Here is a 16,045-nt window from a genome sequence, read left to right as displayed (position 1 = left end):
CTAAAGCGGACACTAAATGAAGTCCCGAGCGTGTCCACTGTAGCGATAGTTCATTGTAGCTTCGGTATTCTGCAGTTAGGTTAAACCTGAAAGCCGTCAGGGATCCTCCGCTTAACTACATACTATACAGTCGAAGCTCTCGTAAGCGGACACCCTCGGGACGCGAAAAAAGTGTCCGTAACTGGAGCTGGCCGCTTACAAGAATGGTTCTCGTATTAAAGCGGCCACTAGAGGTGTAGGGGATAGATGGCCGCTTACGGGAGCTTGCCGAGCTAGCAATACCTGGACGGACGTGAATGACGACAAAACAAACACTGAAAGATGGTTCTGTAATTACTGTAAAATCATTGTCACGAACCGCGATGTGAAGTTGATTGATAAAAACAAGATAAAGAGGTTGTTTTTAGGATTTTCTTTGGGATGTCCTCTTACGGGAGCCTAAAAACAAAGAAAAAGTCTAAGTCGTAATCACTGCACGTGTCCGCGGCCGCTTAAGGGAATGTCCGCTTACGAGAATGTAAAAATACAGAGTTTGTATGGGAGTTTAACGGGGTTTCAAACAAGGTGGCCGTAAGTAGAGCTGCTTACGAGAGTGTCCGTTAAGAGAGCTTCGACTGTACTTTGTTTGCGTTTCAATCAATCATAATCTCTATGCTCAAAACACGAATCTATGTTTTGTGGTGTTTTGTAAATTTTTGGGTGATTTTTGCGGATGTTTTGGAGGAGATAGTTTTTCTCAAAGGATTAGTAAAATTTAGAGTAATAATAAACATTGGAGATTTAATGTGATTTTAAACTTAGAATTTGAAGTTAAAAATTGGTAGACGGACACCAGACAGTCCCCCCTGACAACCTGGAGTGCTCTTGCGTGGGCCGGGGGTCAACTGTCTTGTGGTGTTTCAATTTTTTTTTCTCTCTTCGACTGGCCTTTCTCTAAACCTCCTAAAATTCCATTCACATAATTCGGGTATACCCCCGCTTTAAGCCGCGAAGAAACTGCGGGTTACTTTCTATCGAAACAGGTAATACATATTAGAATAGCAGTGGTCGACTCTCCGTTCTTGTGACTGGTATGAACGGGCTGAAACGTCATTACTACGACCCTACTACCGGGAACCGGTAGTTCCGGAGTAGAGACCGGGCCCTGGGGGGGGGAGTAGAGAGAACGAAAAGTGGAATTCTCAAGGTGGCTGGCGCCGGGAAGAATATGAAATTTTTTCGCAGCATTGTGTCTTGTAATTGAAATGGCACTTAGAGGTGGAACCACTAAGGAAGCAGCGGGATAGAACCCGTAGTAAAAGCTACGGGAAGCAACAACAACAACAGCAAGTTTTATTTGCATGACTACATAGGAATTTGGTAGTATTGCAAAAGCTACTTAAGTTCAAACAGTCAGTTCAAACACCCCTGTCCCCTTCCCGAAAAAGAAAACAACAACAACAACAACAATATTCGTGCTCTTGTAACAATAAACGCTCATTTCATATTAACCTTTCTTCCAATTTTAATGCTCAGCTTGGTTGAGAATTGGACATGTTTTTTTTTCTTGTTCTTAAAACTAAATTTTACTCATAAAGGGAGACGGACATTTTAAATTATGGTTTATTAGCTTGGGATGTTAAGCAAGCCAAAACGTGCTTAGTTTCAAATGAACACCCTCTTGTGCCCGAACACTAGATTAAATCTTTATGGCAGTACCGTACTCCTGAAACAACTCAAGGTATTGTTTTGTTTTATTGTTCTGTACTTTGAGGTTAGAAAACAGGTTGCGACGATGCAGGCAGTCACAGTTAGCTGCAGTTTAAACAAAATTATAATTATTAATTAGAGTTGATTCACTGTTAATAACGGCTGCGTTCTCAGTTGTCATTTAGACTTTGCGTCATTTCTCAAGCCCTGGTCGTGCAACCTAGCAAGGTCGCCAAATGTGCGAAAGAGCAAAAGGCCACAGACAACGACTTGTCTGTAAATTAAGAACGGAGCACAAATCCACGCCAGCAGCACCCATAAACTGTAGGAAGTTCCAGCCAATGACACTGAAAAGAAAAGAATAAGAAGAAAATTTATTTAGTCAGCGTACGTTAGAATAACAATAGCTTTTAACCAACCATATCATTTCTATGAAATACACCCAATGAATGTGATATCGTGTTTTCAGATAAAGTTTTAATAAAGCACTTTCTTATCTTTGCCTTGACTTAGCACAGGAACTCTGTAACCCGGGTGGGCTACTCACTAGTACGGGGAGGCTACGCAGCGAGGTTCGACTCCTAACCCTTTTATCTGCCATTTTGACAGAAAAGCTTCCCCTTTCGTATACCTTTTACTGAAAAAGGTACCCCTTTCATATACCAAAAAGACATGACATATGCCTATAGCTAAAACAGGAAGTCTTGATGCCATTTTTATGTAGCGTTCATTAAATTTAAATGATACAGCCAATAAGGTGCGTGTGTTCGAAATATTTTAATCGGAAGGCCCTTTACTAAATGACCGATATCCCTACCCTTTCATATACCTAAACTTGTGAAATCCCTACCCTTTTATATACCCGAGGCATGAAAAAGGTACCCCTTTCGGGCGGAGCCCCCCCCCCCCGTATAGGCCATTAAAGGGAGTACCCCCTCCTCCCCCCGGACTCTGTAACGACGACTAAGTAGAACTTGAGTTTCTTTTCGTGCAGTATTTAACCTAGTGTAAATAAGCATTCAATAGTAGGAAATTTTCTAGTAAGTGAACTAAGGAATTAGATTAGCAACTTTGTATTTAGCTCCCGGGATTTAGCTCCCATTTATGTAAGTAAGTAATACTTTTAGTAATGAAATGGTAGTAAAGCTAGTAGCGTATGATGTTTTGTTTTTGTAAATTTCTAGTACTTTATTTGAAAAGCAATGTATAATTTTAGTTCTCTTTTTGAAGTGTAATGTAATGTAACGTAACGTATTTTAAGGTGTATAAATGCAATGTGATGTAACGTAAATAAATTTAACCATTAACTTTAATCCCATGATCAGCTGTGTGTCAGTTTACAGGCAATCAAGAAAACTCACACAACGATTTTTATCAAACAAAAGAGCCCCTCAAAGAAGATATTTTGGCATACCTGCTGGCCCTGACGAAAAGTGAAGGAGATACAACATGGCTACACACACGTCTTGACCAACTATGACCAGGGTTGTGATGGGCTGTTGTTGGCAAAAAATAGTAGTTCAAAACTTAAAAACCCACACTGGAAAAAAACGCAACAGGGTCTTACAGTTGATTTCAGTTTACTTTGGCCGCCTGCTTTGCGACATTCGTCAGGAAATTGGAAATTTTGTTAAGAAGTTGGCAATTACGTTTCGAGTTTGCGAATCAAATTGCGAACTTCGATACAAAGTTCTCAACCTCGACCCGAATAAACGTCGCAAGTTTGCTAGTTAAGGAGAAACAAGACATGCTGCTCGGAAGTCATGGCGATTTGAACTCAATAATTATAAAGGAAACAAGTTTGCAGTGTGAATATCCCAGCGACTCTTGCAGCTCAAGTTGAAAAATACTTGTTTGAACAAATATACCGACGACAATAAAAACCTTACAACATGTCTTGTTTCTCCTCGACTACCAAACTTTGAAAGTTCAGTCGGGCCAAAGTTGGGAACTTTGTATCGAAGTTCGCAACTTAATTCGCAAACTTGCAACGTAATTGGCAACTTTGTAACAAAGTTTCCAATTTCCCAACGAACTTCGCAAAGCGGGCGGACAAAGTAAACTTAAATCAACTGTAAGGCCTCGGGCACACAGTGAATCGAATTCAGTCTAAGTTGTGTGTGTGTTCATCCCTAATCAAACTGTTGGGTGCAACTGATTGCACGAGACAATTCCCAAAACTACAAAGTAAAATCAGGGGTGGACCCACGCTGCAATCGTTCATTAGTAATTCACATCAGCTAGAGGTCCTTTGGTAAAAAGTGAAATTTAACGCCCTCTTCAGCAAATTGACCCTGTCACTGATTTTAATTAAAAAAAACCTGGAATAAGTACATGATCCGAAAAAAAGCGCAGAGCCTGGGAGCCCAAAACATGTCGCTCTGGAGCCCAGAGGCCCATGATTTAACTGTGTAGATTCCTATTCTTATATTGCTGCAAAGTCTGGAGCCCTGAATACGTTCGCAACAGATCCTGGAGCGCCTTTTTTTAGGGGCCTAGAGCCATGGATCCCAATATCTTATATTGGCCCGGAGCCCTAGAGACCTGAACCCTTTTGAGACTCTAATGCTCTTATGAAACCGTAATGTATGAACTCGTCTGCAGTGACCAAGGTTGTTCCAGCTCAGACGAAAGAAAACCTTGTCCACTTTTCAATCCCACTTCTTGTAAACACACCCTATTATAAATAATGGATTAGAGGTCTTACTTCCTTGTAAAAAATCCTCAGCAGCCAGGGGTCATAACTTCGTGATCTTTTGAAAGTATTTGTTGGATCTTTTACCAGGGCACATCTGTTGTGAGTTGGACAAAAAGGTATTAAGATATAACAATTATACTCACGAAACGTTTACAGCTAATAGTACAGTAATGGACGGACAATTATTCGTTTGGAGAGGAGGTATGAAAAATATTGAAAAAAAGTGTTTGCAGTGCCTAGAAAGACAAAATAAGTTGTTTGCAAAAACATATGTATAACAAAAAATAGTTTGCATTTCGAATAAAATGTTTGCAGAGGTGCATAAAATTAAAAGAAAAGTTTGCAAAGGAAAATTTTTCATACCCCCCCCCCCACCCCCTCCAAGAAAATAATGGTACGTCCCTGAATGAAATCATTTTACCCAATACCTGTAATGATTTGACCAGCAGCCTGCCACTTCTAAGCAGACAAGCAACTGAAGAGCAAACAAATACTGAGGATAAAACACGCACAACGCCATCATCATTCCAATCCTTCCACACCTGTCAATCAAAATAAGATAGGATCTCCACTGAATTCTAGAAGACTTCATTTTCGTTACTTACTTATTATGTTTGCAACAAATCATTTTTAAATATGGCCGATAGTGTAGCCACAACTAAATCTTCGCTGTATTTTCTTATTGCTGCCAAAGTTACAATGCTAAGTTTAGCTCTAAAATTAATATTGCACATGTAAATGATTGATTGACTGGCTGACATATCGATTGAAAAAAAGGGGGTCTGAATTACTTTTCACAGAAAATAAAACGGTTCTTTCACAATTCACGTTGGGCGTAAAAAGAGGGACATTTTCCACACCTTTTTCTATAACACGTGAGTTTTTTAAACATTACGTCCAAAGTGGTGCCTTATATGACATCATTACCTTGTTTGCGAGCAACAAAAACAAAACCACATCCTACTAAAAACTGGGTAAAGACTAATTCAAAGGGATCGAAGATAAGCCTGTCACCACGGAAAATTGTTTATTGAGTAATGACGAATTTTAAAATCATTTATTTCAGTCTCATTTCACGGAAAAATCTTTTAGATTTTGGAAAGTCACGGTTTACGGCTGTTTATGAAGGAAATGACGATTTACGAGAAAAAGAAATAAGGCGATTCACGAATCACGAAAATTTCTTAATAACACCCTCTTGATCATGAATCATTGAAAGAGCAATTCCAGGAAACATCCATTAATCCTTCCAAAGAAAGCTTATTGGGAATTCTAAGAAAAAGATTTCAATAGAGATTTCAATGTAAAGGAAATCATAACGCAAAACTGTTATTTCCAGAGGGTTAGGCGATCAACTGACCAAAAACCTTTAATGGGTATTCGCTGAAACGACACAATGTCCACATTTCACACCAATCTCGTAGCATTCTTCATTCCATTTGTTCCCTGTTCAACTGGTCAGCAACAGGGAGGAGTGAGGGCCCGATCTGTGAACTTGCTTGAAATTCGAAAGTCGTACTTGTACTCGAACTCTTACTCTAACTCTAATCTGAAGGTCCCTATTATAAAACCAAGAGAATTCTTCTTTGTTTAAAGCTGTTAAAGGAGCTACGTCGCGGGAATTTTTGCAGATTTTTGGTCCAAACTTTTCTGAAATTATTGGTTGAACATCTAAAGGAAGATACAACCTTTGTTTGCGGAGAGAAATCAAACATCGGCTATAAATTTCGATTTTTTTGAAAACGCGCGGAAACAACTTCAAAAGTTAAGCCTCAATTTTTCAAGTTGTAATTCATTTCCATCCTAGCCATCCGCAGCCAGTCGCTTGTTAACAGTTTCAGTAATCAAATAGAGTCAGTAACTGTTAATCGAAATGGACCATTATAATTTTTACCTTTCCTACGACACAAATATATATTTTGGCTGTTAAAAATCTGTTAAAATCCGTGACAAAGGCCCCTTAAACTTACTGATGAGACAATAAGATATTAATCGCAGTTCGTGGAAATCATGTTAGTTAAGGTTTAATACTGACCTGTCCAAGAGAACATCAAGCAAATCGCCATATCTGGAACCTTGAATGAGACAAGAATTGCTGAATTTCAGAAAACCCCAGGTCAATGATTTAGAATTGATCTTTCGGTGATGTAATATACAAGTAACAAAATCCAAGTACAAGTCCGAAAGTATATAAAACGTAATGGTCTTCAACGTTTCTCTCTTTAAGGAACACAATAAGGCCATGCATAAAGGTGTCAGCTCAGAACACAGTTTAATACACATTCATGGGGTTGCATAATTTTCTGGCCAAACCACCATTCATGTACAACTTAGCTGGAACATAACATTAAACCGTAAACTCAAGCCAAAAACACTAAGGCTTTATCAACAAACTGTTAATCCCTTTAACATGTTTGCATCAGTCCCACACTTACACTGATTGAGGTAGCGAGCTGATTCTCCGTCAGCAACATCGAGCAATATTCCACCAGTAAAATGAAGGATGACAGTAAGAAATGGCTTGTGCAGCATGAAGTAGAAGGCAGCTAGGTTTAGAACTATACGCACATAACCTATTGCAAAACAGAACACATTTTTGTATTTCTTTAAGGAACATGGTCACGATATTTTAAGTCGTTTTTCTGATTACTTCCAAATTGAAGGAAACCTCAAAATAATAGTTGTGTAATGTAGGAAAACAAAAAAGGAGTAAACGAAACGAGAAAATAACCAAGGATAGATTCGACTGACGAAGATTAAGACAGATTACGAACAACAAACTTGAAAAAACTTGCCAGTTTTTTCAAGGTGAGTTGTCCGTGACTGAGCTCCTTTAAGTGGCAGAAAACTAACCATATACCATAATTCAGTGTAAAATACCATATACTCAATTTACACCACTCCGCCTCCCTCCCCCTGTATACCATGCACCGTATAACCCCTGTCCTCCCTGTTATGTTAAAACGCCGTCGGCTCCAGCATAATTTCAAGTTTAATCTTATGTCTTGCCCTCACTGCTTTAATGTTTTCTCTAAGCTTGAAATGACAGTCGTCTGCTGCTGCTAGTTTTCTCTACACCTTTTTAAAATTATTATGGTAATTTTTGCTCTGCTTTTTGTACTTTGCATTTCAAGTCTGCATAAAAATTTTATTATTTAGTTTAATCGTTTTTTTTATCCGCCATTTTGTTGGTCCTAGCTTGATCAAGCTGCTATTATCGTCTACCATTGTCAATTTCAACTTTAAAATTGCACAGTGAATTTCACTTTCTGCACTGAATTTTACTTTCTGCACTGAATTTCGCTTTTCTGCAGTGGTAAGGAATAAACTGATACGTTTTTAGCCAATAAGAATGCAGACTGGACTGTTGGTTGCAGATCATTAGCTAGCAAAATGTCGTGGAAGTATATTATACGGGTCGCAAGCAGCATCGACTGCAAGTTTCTGAATAAGTATAGAAAATCTCAGTCTACTTTGCTGGAGTTTTCGTTGAACGTCTGACCGAAAGCGGGAGGCGCGGTGGTCTAACAGTTAGCGCGCTGGACTCCAGATCTAACGGTCCTGGTTTGAGCCCTGGTCGGGGTCACTGTATTGTGTTCTTGGACAAGACACTTTACTCTCACAGTGCCTCTTTCCACCCAGGTGTATAAATGGGTACCGGCGAATTTGGACTAGCATCCGCTCCTTGTTCTGCACGTAATAATGGGTGTCAAAAATAATATGACTAGTCAGAACCACATTTCCAATATCTTAAGATGCAGTTACAATCAAGGAAAATAGTTTTGAGTCCTGCTCAAAACTTGATTATTATTTAATCGAATAAATACGGAAACTTATTTTGGAAAATCACGGTTCACGGCTTATAACGAAATCACGATTCAAAAGAAAAAAAAAATAGCCGTTTAACATCTCACAGGAAAATCGATATTAGGCCATTTACGAAACACGAAAATACCCGTCACCACTTTTTTTTACAGGCGCTGTGATTGGAAAAACTTTTTTTCCTGCTTGCTCCAGCGATGTAACACGAACTAAAATTTTTAGTTTTTTTATCATGGAATAAATCTTGCATTTACCAAATCCCAAACCAAGACAAGCGATATTCCTCACGTATTCATCCGACCCTCATCCCAAACATCAAATTGTTCGAAATTTATTCTTCTTTTGTGATTTTGCGAACCAATTGGAATTGGTTCCATTTTGGAAAAAATCGCGAAATTAAAGTAACGCGAACAATAAGTGTCGCGAACATAACATGCCGCGAAAATTAAGTGACTCACATTATACCAACAATAAAAAAATAAGTTTAGTACCACTGAAGGAAAGATTTTCAGTGTAAATGGATGTTGTCGTCAATTGACTCAAGAACGATAACTCATGCACGTACAAACATGACCTACTTGTAGACATTGTAAGAAGTCTATGAAGTGCTCTGTTGTTGCTATTGCCGAGAATTAGTCCCTCCCTTGCGTTTTTGTTAATTTTAACGTTATTGTTCCTTTGATGAAGTCGTTTTATTTAATTTAAGGACATGTTAATAATATTGGCAAGGAAATGTCAATTGTGTCTTACTCAAAAACGCGAATTTAAAGTGATTCAAAATACAAAATTTTCGCAAAATCGCGAAATTTAAGTGTCGCGAAATATGCGCACCTCAAAATCGCGAAATAAACGTGTCGCGAAAATTTCATGTAATAAGGTACGCTTAATAATTCCTACCTTTCTTCCTTTTTTTTCGATGACAACGTTATGGCAATTAGGTGTATGTGAAACCTTAAACAAAGGAATTACCATAACCATGACGGTGGTTTGGAAATAACGATTTTATTTCTCCGCTTACTTCCAAGTTTTAGTTGCGATCGAGAAAATATATATAAAACAGCCGAGAAATTATTTCATCACATTTTCAAGCGCTTTTAAGTTTGTCAAAAATACTTCGCTGCGCGTTGTATTTTGAACTCTCTTCTCGGTGTTTGGCAATGAAACACTGCTTGTTCGATAGATTACATAAAAATGCGTGAACAGTCACGCCGGGCTATTTGCCCTTTTCACATCCGAACCCCACAAGTCCCATTTAATCTAAATTAGTTTATCTTTCAAACAAAAGAAATATTTTTGGAAGAAAGGTTATTTTGGGAAAGTTTTCGCTGAATGGTTATGCTAATGTACCATGTCCAACAATAAATATTATTTTAGTTTGGCATCAGAAGACTTATGCAATAACTGTGTTCTTGGACATCAAGACATAGTTACCTTGAGAGTGGATGAATCTGATTATAAAGTAAATTAGACTACAATAGTAGAAAAATTAGGGAAAAATTGTAGTCTTTCAAGGAGTATAAAATCACCGTTACATATTTTGGCCAGCCATGCCGCGACACGCTTCGTTAACGCTAGCTATTTACTGGCAAAAGCGTTAGATTTGCATGTTAAAGCTTGCTTGTCTTCATTATAGTCCTTCTAGGCCATATAGGCGATTAAACCGTAGATAACTCTTGCATTGCGTGCTTTTATGAGGTACTTCCCCTCAACGTAAACATTTGAACATTGAAACAGCCCTAAAATAGTTTTAAAAAAACTTTAACGTTTAAGCCCGTTATGTTCTTTCCATTCACAGAGTGATTCGAATGAATATTTACTTCGTATTTTTCCAACTCACCTATCAAGTTAGGGACAAAGAAATACACCTTTCGCATGTTTGATGATAACTAAACTCAACACGTTTCCGTGAAGTCCTAGTTCTTGGTTTGTCAGAAGAGAGACTGGAGAGAATGATTACGCCGCTAATGTCGCCGTTCTGGACTAAACGTCGCTTCCCGAAAATAGAAAACATTTGCATAATAATGTGTCTCTTCGTGTAGCGAGGGTCTGGATGGGTTAAGTGCAGACAACTGACAAATGGCCAAATTTTTAACTGACAAATCGTCTAAAACTTTACTGACAACTGACATTCGCAGTGGGTTTTATTGACAACCGACAAAGGACCTGATTATCCCTTATACCTTTTTTTATTGGAACGCGTAAAATTTGGCTGAGCCAGAGGAGGCTCCAGCCTAGTCCCTAGGCGTTCTCCTGTCATTGTTGTTTATTAAACGCCATAAAACATAATATGTCTCTTTCGTTTATATATCATACTGGTCATTTCTAACTACCCGGTTCTATTCTGCTTTGTGGTGCAAGCGAAGATTCCTTGTTGAGTTAAACACATGCAAAATGCGCACATCGCAGGCGATTTTAATCTCTAAAGTGGCAAGTATGGGTATTAACGCACGTAATCAGGAGCCCATGACGAAATTAATTTTTTTCAAGTGGCAAGTAACTTAAAAAATCGCTCCGTCCCATTCCCCTACCTCCATCGTTATGTTGAAGCGTGACAGCCGATATACGATACTTGGCCGTCAGTATTAGGGGTGTCGAATGGTAAATGCGAGACTTTGCAAGACGGCGAGACTAATATCTTTTCTGCGAGCCCGAGACCTTTTTAGCCTCGCAATTGCAAAAGAAATTGAGACTCTGAGAGCGTCACAAAGAAAAATTCGAGACGACGAGACCCCTGAAATTTGGCTAAAATTTTGCGAGACACGCAGTATTTGAAGGACCATTCACCACCCCTAGTATTAAAGTCAAAGCCGCTTTGATCGCTATGTAGACTTTGAAGGTAGAGATATCAGAGTTGTTTTCTTTCTACTACTAAAACTCATAACATATAACGTGTCTCTTTCATTTATATCTCGTACTGGTCATTTCTAACTGCCCAGCAGTTCTATTTTGCTCTGTGGACTAAGCGAGGATTCCTTGTTGAGTTAAACACATGGAATACGCGTATAACGCACGTAATTTTAATCCCTCAAGTGGAAAGTGATTTAAAACATTTCCTCCGTCCCATTCCCCTTTTCCCTATCGAGGCACAAGTGTGTGATGAAAGATGACCAGTTTTAAGCCAATCAACATGCGTGACCTTCAATGCCCTACCGACCAAAAAAAAAGCAGGGTAGATTATGAACCAGGGGGGCACCAGACCCCACCTGGTTAATTATAGTACAAAATTACGAGCACATTTTTGTATTATGAATCATGAACATTCGGGATCGGTAAACTTTATAAATCCTCAGTCGTCCTTCGTTATACTTAGCGCCAACATCATAAATCTTCGAAAGACTCCGGGTCGACTTCGGAATACTTCGTGTCAACATCGGAAAGAAGAGTAATCAGTACTGCGTTCGTCCAATCACAATCAAGTTATTTTGCTGAGCGTACTATAACAGGTGTATAATATATGATATCATTACTGTGGCCCTGTTGATAACTAAATTTTGAAGCGTTTCGGCGGTGTTAACTACCGGGCTTGTATGCTTTTGTGCGCCACTTAGTGGTCGCTAAAGTTATCGTTACACGTCAGTTGATCATTTGTAATTTTAGCCTGTGTAATTCTTGATCTGGAGCCCATTCGAAGGCTGTTGTAATTCAAGCGTTAAAACACTGGCGAAAACCGCAGTAAATCAGCTAAAAAATACTACATATTGTGCAGAGGAGGGTAACGACTTAAATAATTCCCTTAATAAAAGAGACTTTAGAAACACAGAAGGCCATTTGCAATGATTTCTGCATCAAAATTGAGAAAAATAAGTTACTATTTTAGCAATTTCCGAATCAATGATATAATTTACATTATATGTGCCTTTTAAGCCAGTTTTGGCAAATCTTTGTTGAAGCACTCGAAGTATTTCCGAATTAATGATAAAGTATTTTCCGTTTGTCTCGCGACGTAGTGTCACTTGTGATGTAGATCACGAAGTTTCGACTGCACACTGCTAGTCTTCATCAGGCGATAAGGTCGACTGGTCGGGTGTAACCTATAAAGCACGCTGCTGCGCTGTGATTGGTTGGTTTTCAACAGCTGTGATTGGTACATTTCGATCCTCGCTGTTCCGGGATGCTGTTGTTCCCTCACGGGTCCGCTGTCGTTCAGCTCTCCTAGTGTTGTGTTTTTTGATCGTGGGCATCCATGCTTCGGGAATTTCAATTCCACTATCCCTGTTGATATTGTTAGGGTGAAGTCTTATGTGAATTGCCTCTTTGACCCTGCGTGTGTACCAGTGTGGTTCACGATCAATAAACAGGGTAAGGGGTCGGCGGTGTTATCGCCGTTGTGTGCCCAAACTAGAAAGAACAGTTGCTGCTACCAAGATAAGATTCAACTGTGACTTTAAACAATCTGTGTTAGTCTGTTTGCGAACAACGCAAACTTAAGCGCGCCAAATCGAAACACGGGGAAAACAAACTAACAAGAATCAAGGTATATCTCACAGAAATATCAGTTCTAGAAAAAAATGTGTTTGTTGTACAAGACCACCTTATTTACTAGGCCATACTTTATCCATTGTGTGTTTGTAAAACTGGGAAATTCCAAGCCTTTTATATAAATAAAAATATCTTATGCACAGTACGACTCACTCTCCTCTGCAGAGGCAGCATGAAAGAGGCCTCTGGGAGGAGAGGGGTATGACCCTAGCCTTTACATCAAGCTTACAACTGTTACAAACAATATACAGTCAACTCTCTCTCTTAACGGACACCTCTATAAGACGGGCACCTCTATAAGACGGACACCTGGTGTTGGTCCCGTCCCTGCCGTTTTTCAGTCATTTAACTGTAACTAAACTCCCTACAAGACGGACACCTCTCTAAGACAGACAGTTGGAGCGGTCCCGAAGGTGTCCGTTTTAGAGAGAGTTAACTGTATACTTGTTACCTTAATATTCACTTTGGTATTGACAGTTACAAGTTGTAGTTATTATCATTAACTTATACAAACCCAAGTATTAAGAGTGACTTTTACGAGCGGCCGAGCAAGAATTTGATTTCCTGGCAGAAATTGGAAAATCGATTTTTCTTCGTTTTTTGCTCATTATTAGCTGTAAGGTAGATAAGAAACCTGATGTAGTTTGTTTCCCCTAGAGGTCTTCTAATTTTAAGAAAACAAAGAAAATCGATTTCGGTGGTCGAAGTCACAAATTTCCTAACTTTTAAACCCGAAATAAGCTATTATGAACACTACTCGCGTTCGCTTACAAAACCGCGCAGAGAAATTTGGTCACTTCCTATCAACATAAAAGCTCTTTTTCTTTCGCTAGAATATAATTTCAGGGCTTTAGCGCAACTCTTCCAACTGAAAAAAATGAACTGACGAGGAATGCTTTTTACGATAACAAAAATTTGAATGAAATAGTAATTTTCAACGGCAGTATTTAGCATGTGGTATAACATTAATTTTTTTCAATTCTTGCTCAAACGTGCATACAGATATTCTTATTAAACATACCTGAGAATTGGCTCGGGTTATTGGAAAGATTCTCACTTAGAGGGCATCAAACTTCGGCAAATTTTCGCAGCATGACCGTAAACTGTGTATCGACTGTGTAAATACTTCTAATTGCCAAACGCCACGATAATGAATGTTTTAACCCCAAATGCTCGTCTTTCCTTCTTCTTGCCGAATGTTCCATTGCGAAATTCCCTTTTCAACGGAAGAGTGAGATAAAAAAGCCAACCGAGGTCCATTTTGATCGCAAAACCTCTTCGCCATTTTGCCACAAGATCCCACAAGATTACATTTGTGACTTACGTGACATAATACATGTGACATGAAACACGATATTGTGACGTAAGTGAGTCTGCGCAGTAAGAGCTCTGGGGTCGAGAATGTCACGGAGTTAAAATAACGCAAAACAATTCTCCAGCACCGCCAACGCAGTTTGAGGAAGCAAATTGATCGTTCTGGAGTTCTGTACACACTTTCGTCAAGAGAAAAGAACCACGATGAAGTAAAATTGCTAAGGATGAAGATGCAAAAGGAATTTCGCGCTTAACAGTTGCTTTGTTGTATTTTGGAGCCAAGAAATGTGTAGCTGTCAGTTAGGCTATTTTGATCGATATCACAACATTTTGTGGGACTACGATGCATTGGTAAATATGCTGCCTTCAACAACCCGAGCCAATCCTCAGGTATGTCTTAGATAAACATTTACATGTGTGTTTAAACGACAATTGAGAAAATTTGGAGTTATACCACATATTAAATAATTCCGTTGAAAACTGCCGTTTAATTCGACTTTCTAGTATCGTGAAAAGTATTCCCCACCTTTTTAATTATTTCAGTTCGAAGAGTTTTGCTTAAGCCCTGAAATTATATTTTAGCGAATTGAAAAGAGTGTCTCTGTTGATAGAAAGCATCCAAAGTTCTCAATGTGGCTTTGTTTGTTAACGCGACGAGAGTTAACGATAGCGAATTTCGGGTTGAAAATTGTGTCACTTTTGAGGCTCCGATCACGAAAACTGACTTTGGGTTTTTTCTCGAAATTAGAAGACTTCTGGGGGGAACAAAATACATCAGGTTTCTTATCTACCTAAAAGCTATTAATGAGCAAAAAAATGAAGGAATTTGATTTTTCAATTTTCTGCCAGTGCAAGCGCGGTTTTTATTTAAAGTCCTTCTTAAATGTTGTAAGTACAGTTGAAGTTTCAGCAAAATTACAATTTGAGTTAACACTTGTTTATGAACGTGTCTGTGATGATTGATATTCAATTTTTGTGTTGTTTCTTTTTCGAGTTTTCCTGCTCGTGCAGCCTAGCAAGGTCTCTAAATGAGTCAATGACTAAAAGGCCATGGACAATGACTTGTCTGTAGATCAGGAACGGAGCACAAATCCACGCCAACATCACCCACAAACTGTAGGAGGTTCCAGCCAATGATACTGAAAAACAATCAAATGGGATTACTTTGACATTCTAGCAACAGGACGATCAGATATTCATTGTAAAATAAAGGAGACATTGTTGATTCGTGATTTAAAACCGGCCTTAAATGAAAACGTTGGCAGTGAGAAACTTTTTCTCTACTAGCCATAATATTTGTTTTTTCTTCTGCAGATTTTTAAGTCTGTTTGTTGTTAATTTACAACATTGTCATTATTTTTAGATTAGGGACCAGTCTTTATTTCACGTTTAAATCTTATTGTAATCTTTTAATCGGCCGAGTTTCTGAAGATGTATGTTGTAACATACGAAACGTTAAGTTCTTAAATCAAAGTTTTTTTTCCGACATGCGTTGTCTTGTCATGTTTGTCACCGCAGTGTGTTTGTTATTTTTTATTGAAGTTAAAATGGCCTAAGAATAAGAATGTCTACAACTTCATAAGGGGTTTTGGGTGGGCTTATAAACGGAGGGGCTTATATCTGGGGGGAGGGGGGCTTATAAGCGGAATATAAAAGCGTTTCGAAGCGAGCCACGTCAGTGTTGATCAAAATACATTTTCATAATAAAGCAACATTTAGCCCTGTTCAGAAGTGTCATCTAGCAGAGGGGGGCTTATATCCCGGGGAGCTTATAACCGGATGTGTTTTTTTTGTTTTCAAGTAGATGGGCCTATAACCAAGGCCAGGGGGGGGGGGGGGGGGTCATCACCGGAATTTTACGGTGGGGATTACTCGATCCCTAAAATAAGCTACCATAAATATGTATGTGTAGTGCCAAAGTCTATGGTTTTCGAGTCATTTTGGTCTGAAATCGGGTACATGTTTTAACCATTGGTATGACATGGGGTATGGTTCATGCACTTTGATCAGCAGTTTATATGTTGGTGAAATTTTTGGAAGATT

General features: G+C 38.8%; 1 protein-coding gene across 3 annotated transcripts in view; it reads right to left on the bottom strand.

Annotated features, from left to right (window-relative positions):
* Positions 1–1,715: 1,715 nt before the first annotated feature.
* Positions 1,716–16,045, bottom strand: part of LOC144645153 (CDP-diacylglycerol--inositol 3-phosphatidyltransferase-like) — a 37,634-nt gene continuing 23,304 nt past the window's right edge. For all 3 annotated transcript variants that reach the window (XM_078504633.1, XM_078504634.1, XM_078504632.1), the window contains exons 7-12: positions 6,823–6,960; positions 6,423–6,462; positions 4,816–4,929; positions 4,397–4,481; positions 3,104–3,185; positions 1,716–2,036 (exon numbers count right to left, since the gene is read on the bottom strand). In XM_078504633.1, coding sequence (XP_078360759.1) covers positions 1,867–2,036; positions 3,104–3,185; positions 4,397–4,481; positions 4,816–4,929; positions 6,423–6,462; positions 6,823–6,960 — 629 coding nt within the window. In that variant the 3' untranslated portion in view covers positions 1,716–1,866. The remainder of the gene's footprint in view (positions 2,037–3,103; positions 3,186–4,396; positions 4,482–4,815; positions 4,930–6,422; positions 6,463–6,822; positions 6,961–16,045) is intronic.

This window comes from Oculina patagonica, chromosome 3 (assembly GCF_052425735.1).
Source record: "Oculina patagonica isolate OP01 chromosome 3, crgOcupat, whole genome shotgun sequence".
Taxonomy (NCBI): domain Eukaryota; kingdom Metazoa; phylum Cnidaria; class Anthozoa; order Scleractinia; family Oculinidae; genus Oculina; species Oculina patagonica.
The sequence above is the reverse complement of the archived record's forward strand: the minus strand, read 5'-3'. Positions and strand labels throughout refer to the sequence as shown.